The sequence below is a fragment of the Pterocles gutturalis genome, unplaced genomic scaffold (genome assembly GCF_000699245.1).
Source record: "Pterocles gutturalis isolate BGI_N339 unplaced genomic scaffold, ASM69924v1 scaffold36264, whole genome shotgun sequence".
NCBI lineage: Eukaryota > Metazoa > Chordata > Aves > Pterocliformes > Pteroclidae > Pterocles > Pterocles gutturalis.
The window spans coordinates 6,405-10,887 of record NW_010131889.1 but is presented as its reverse complement, the minus strand read 5'-3'; the positions used below and the strand labels follow the sequence as shown (position 1 = coordinate 10,887).

General features: G+C 45.0%; 1 protein-coding gene across 1 annotated transcript in view; it reads right to left on the bottom strand.

Moving 5' to 3' along the window:
- Positions 1–701: 701 nt before the first annotated feature.
- HN1 (hematological and neurological expressed 1) overlaps positions 702–4,483 on the bottom strand; it is a 7,936-nt gene continuing 4,154 nt past the window's right edge. The window contains exon 3 of the mRNA XM_010080745.1: positions 702–1,679. Coding sequence (XP_010079047.1) covers positions 1,516–1,679 — 164 coding nt within the window. The 3' untranslated portion in view covers positions 702–1,515. The remainder of the gene's footprint in view (positions 1,680–4,483) is intronic.

Here is a 4,483-nt window from a genome sequence, read left to right as displayed (position 1 = left end):
GCAGCGGCAGAGGAGCATTAACGAGTCCCGCGGGCTGTGGCGCTGGTAGAAGCGACTTGTTTTCCTCCTCGTAGGGCAGGCAGCAGGCAGGCAGGGCCCACACGCAGCCCGCAGCAGCTCCTGTGGCTGTAGGGACACCACGCCCCGGTGGGAGAGGAGGAGCGCTCAGGGCAAAGCAGCTTTTACAGGTTAAGCACCTAAGGGCAGGGCTCCTCCAGAACCTGTCTGGAACACAGGGGAGCACGGGTTCTTCCAGGAGGAGGGTGGGAAAGGCAGGGTCCCTGCAGCAGACACAGTTCTGCACAGACCCGCTGCTTTGGTCCCCCCCCAGGACCACAGAGAACTTAAGGGTTTGGTCTCCCTTCCACCCCCTCCCGGGTAAGGGCCTCGGTTTTGTTTTTTCTTTCTTGTGAGGAGAATGAACTTTCATTTCCTCTATTTTCTTGAGATAAAAAGTTTTGGATAAAACAGATTATACATATCAAGCCCTATTCCATGCTTCTCTGATCTAGAAGATAAAAACGAAGGGGCAAGTCAGACACTTTCTTCAGGGGAAGATGGCACATGATGGTGACCTCGAGCCAGGTATGAACTCTGCTCTGCTGCTTTCCACCCCTCTTAGAGCAGGGCAACATGGCTGAGACAAGGACAACTGAGAAGCAAGCCAAACCAAACCCATGAAATAAAACCCACACAGGAAACACTGCTTCAAAATTTCTATATTATTTACTTTTAAGCAACAGTCCAGCTTTGTGAAATTACAACACACACTTTAAAGGATGAGATTTTCACCTCATGGTCAAGCACCAGCATGATCATGCACAGCATTGAGTCAGTTGTAAAAAAAATGCCCTGTAATTTTTATTTATTTATACGATCCACTCCACCTTTACTGAATAAAGTCTGAATAAATCCCCTCCTAGCACTAGGCCAGGCGGCTCTGGTCATCAGCCCTCTATTTGGCACATACCCTGCTTCATAGTAGTCCAGTATCAAGATTTTTTTTTTTTAAAGGCAGCATGGTGTACACTAACCATTTTATGATTTATATGGCACAGCAGGGCTCAAGGCATTTACCACATGCAGTCAATGAAGCCTTTCAGATCCCCAAATCTCACATGTGGAGGAAGGGACTGCTCTTGCTGATTGTTTGCTGGCCTATTTAACCAGGATTCTAGACCCCTGTTCTAAAAAAAAAAAAATCTCAGTACAAAAACCCTCTAAGCACACTTAGAACCAATCTACTCTCCTTTGAATTACGTTACTATACTTCATAAAGCTTTCCCTCAAGTCTATCACTAGAAAACACTCATGTCACTTCCAGTAGATCTGGGGGAAACACAGGACAGAAATGGAAAAAAAAAAAACCCTTGATCTCAAAAAAAGATGGAGTACATAAAGTGCTTCTTTTTAATGAAAGAAATTCAAGATGTACAGTCAGGCTCAAGTTGTGCAGTTCACAAGCATGGGGAAAAGAAACAGACACAAGTTCAAAACAGTCAGGAAGGGAAAGGTTTAACCGAGGACTAGGCTGGACTTGCCACCGGGTGGATTTCTCCTGGATGGTGCAGGTGCTGGTGTTACTGGGCTAGGAACAGGTGCAGCAGGCAGGGATTTTTCTTCATTCTGACCTGGGGCAGCTTCTACATCAGCCTCAGTGTTTTCTAGAAGAAAAGAAGCTTTTAAAGTGTTTGATGTGGATGATGAAAGCCAGATGTTTCGCTGGCTTAGACGGAAGATCAGCTCCTGTAAGCTTGCTCCAGGCTTACAGACACACTCGGAATGCTGCTGTAACCTGCTGGCAGGACAGACGGCAGCCCTCTGAAGTGTTTTTCAGATGAACTCTGATGCCCTACAGTTCAGTTTCAGGCATGCAAGAGCCACATTCACTCATACTATTAGAGAACCCCAGCAATTTTTTTTTTTAATGACAAGCAGCTTAAGTCTTAAGCCTTGCACATATTAGTCAGCATATGACGATGACAACTGTAACTCAAGTCTGAGCAGGTGCTGGAAACCAAGTCACAGAAGCACCAGTACTTGTAGGCAAGAGCTCAGATTCAAACTACATTCCCAATTCCATAACTAGAGGGAAGAGGATCTGACAGACACTTCTGAGGCTTCACAGTGAACAGACAGGGGAACAGCCATGCATTGGTAGGCTCCTGGAAAGCACACAATAGTTTCATCTATTTTAAGTGCTTCTGAACGACCACAGATGAAGACAGGACACAGAAGGAATTCTTCACAGGAAGCACTTTAGATACTGTAGCAAATAACTAATGTATCTGCTTCATTGACAGTTAATTAATGAGCACAGCAAAGTACATTAGCATCTCACATTTTTATAGATCAACACCATCAGTTACGAGCCAAAGGCCCACATCAGCACCCAGTAGCCCCCGATACTTGTCAGGGTGAGGCGAGTGGAGCTTCACCACCAGCTCTGTGAAGTTGTATTGTATCTGCTCTTTTTAACAGATCCCTTAGTTTCATCTAATGATCTTGCTTTGGAGGATCTGGGGAACAGCTGCACATTCACCTTAACCACCACCTGCACAATTTAATAAACTTGGTCGGGTTCCCTCTGGCCCAGCCTTCTGTTCAGCCTGAAGAGGCACAGTCACTTCAGTCTCTCCTACAGCAGCTGCTGCACCTCCTTACCTTTCCCAGTACCTTCCTCTGCCCCTTGTTTACCTACACTACAATCTTCTGGCCTTTACACCCAATTCAAGATGCAGGTGTATCGTTGTTTACAGAGGCAAAACAATGTCTTATTTCTTATTCTCTCCCTGACAACATTCAACATTCTGCTGACACCTCCAAACATTTCAGAGAACTTTCAGTAATAAGGCTCAAGGTAGATCTTGGGACTTAGCTGCTGCACGGAGCTGAACACAAGGCGGGCATGGTTTAGGTGCTGGGGTTCCCCCGCCCCCAAGATGCATTGCTTTATACTTACATAAAGGTTATTCTGCCACCTTTTACCTGCCTACCTTATTTAGTCAAGTCCTTCTGACAGTGAGATTTTCTCACCATCAGCGCATTTGGCTACTTGAAAGAGCTTAGTATCACCAACAAAACTGGAGACTTCACTGTTCATTACCTTCTCTGGGTCACGGATGAAGGCACTGAATAAAACTAGTCCCAGCATCACTTCCCATGGCTCATTTTCCAACCTGAAAAGCAATCACTAAGCCCTATCCTTTGCCTCCTATTCTTTAGCTACCTTCCAACTCAGTTTATTCTCTTCAAATAACCTTTGATGCAGAATTTTACTAAGTCCCAGCATCACTTCCCATGGCTCATTTTCCAACCTGAAAAGCAATCACTAAGCTCTATCCTTTGCCTCCTATTCTTTAGCTACCTTCCTATCCATAGGAGCAGCTTTCCTTCAATCCCGTGGCAACTCAGTTTATTCTCTTCGAATAACCTTTGATGCAGCATTTTACTAGAAACACTGAAAACACACTTGTGCCCACTGAACCCCCTGTATCCATGTTTAAAATAATCTCAAAGAACTCCAGCAGCTTCATATAGTCTCCATGCAATCAGAAATAACCTACAATACAGATTCTCTGCTGTATTAATTAACCCACAGCTAATACAAAGTTTTAAGCTTGAAGCTTCTGCAGCTCACGCATACCACCGCCTGCTAACTCAGCAAGCCCAGAGCGACTGCTGCCCTGCCCAGTGTCCGTGCCACGCTGAATGCTCCATTGTCTGCGCCTGCAGCAGACAGCCGAGCGCTGGGCAGTACTCATGAGGGTGATCTGTCCACCAAATGCCTGCCTCCAGCTTCCTGCGTATCATGTAAATCCAGTCACGGGTGAGGAGTGCTGTCTAGTTCTCCTTACCTAGTTACATTCAGCAAGTACACAGCGCTAATTGAATCAGAAAAGAAACAAGAACTACCATCACAGGAGACTTTGGAGAGGTTTCTATAGCAGTTAGAAGCTCACGTAGCCAGCTGATATACACATCAGTCCTTCCCACACAATCGAGGTATAGGTAAGTTTGCTAATCTAATAACTAAAGGGGTAATGCAACAGGATCGGATCAAAGTTAAAAGTTCTTCCCTTATCAGAAAGGGTATAAATCCCTGAAACAGCTTTCTATGGAGCATACTGCAAACCACTGGGAACTTTGATGCACAGAAAAGAACGACAGCTTCCAAACAGGAAGCAAGAACACTGCTGCAAAAGGAAGGAGTTTTCTTCCCCTAGACAGGCATGATTAATAAATACACGGACCCCACCTGACACCTACTTGGTGTTTTATAATCAGTTACAGACAGAAAACAATTTCCAAATTCAACTTTTTAATGATGGAAACCCATTAAGAATCTAGTTGTGCTGTGAACTTGTACGCAGACAGTTTTTACTTGGAGGTGTATTCATTCGGCCCCTATCAAGCCCCAAAGACAGCTCTACAACATCAAGTAGAAAATCACATGTGCAACAGGTGGGATGTTCATTAGCTC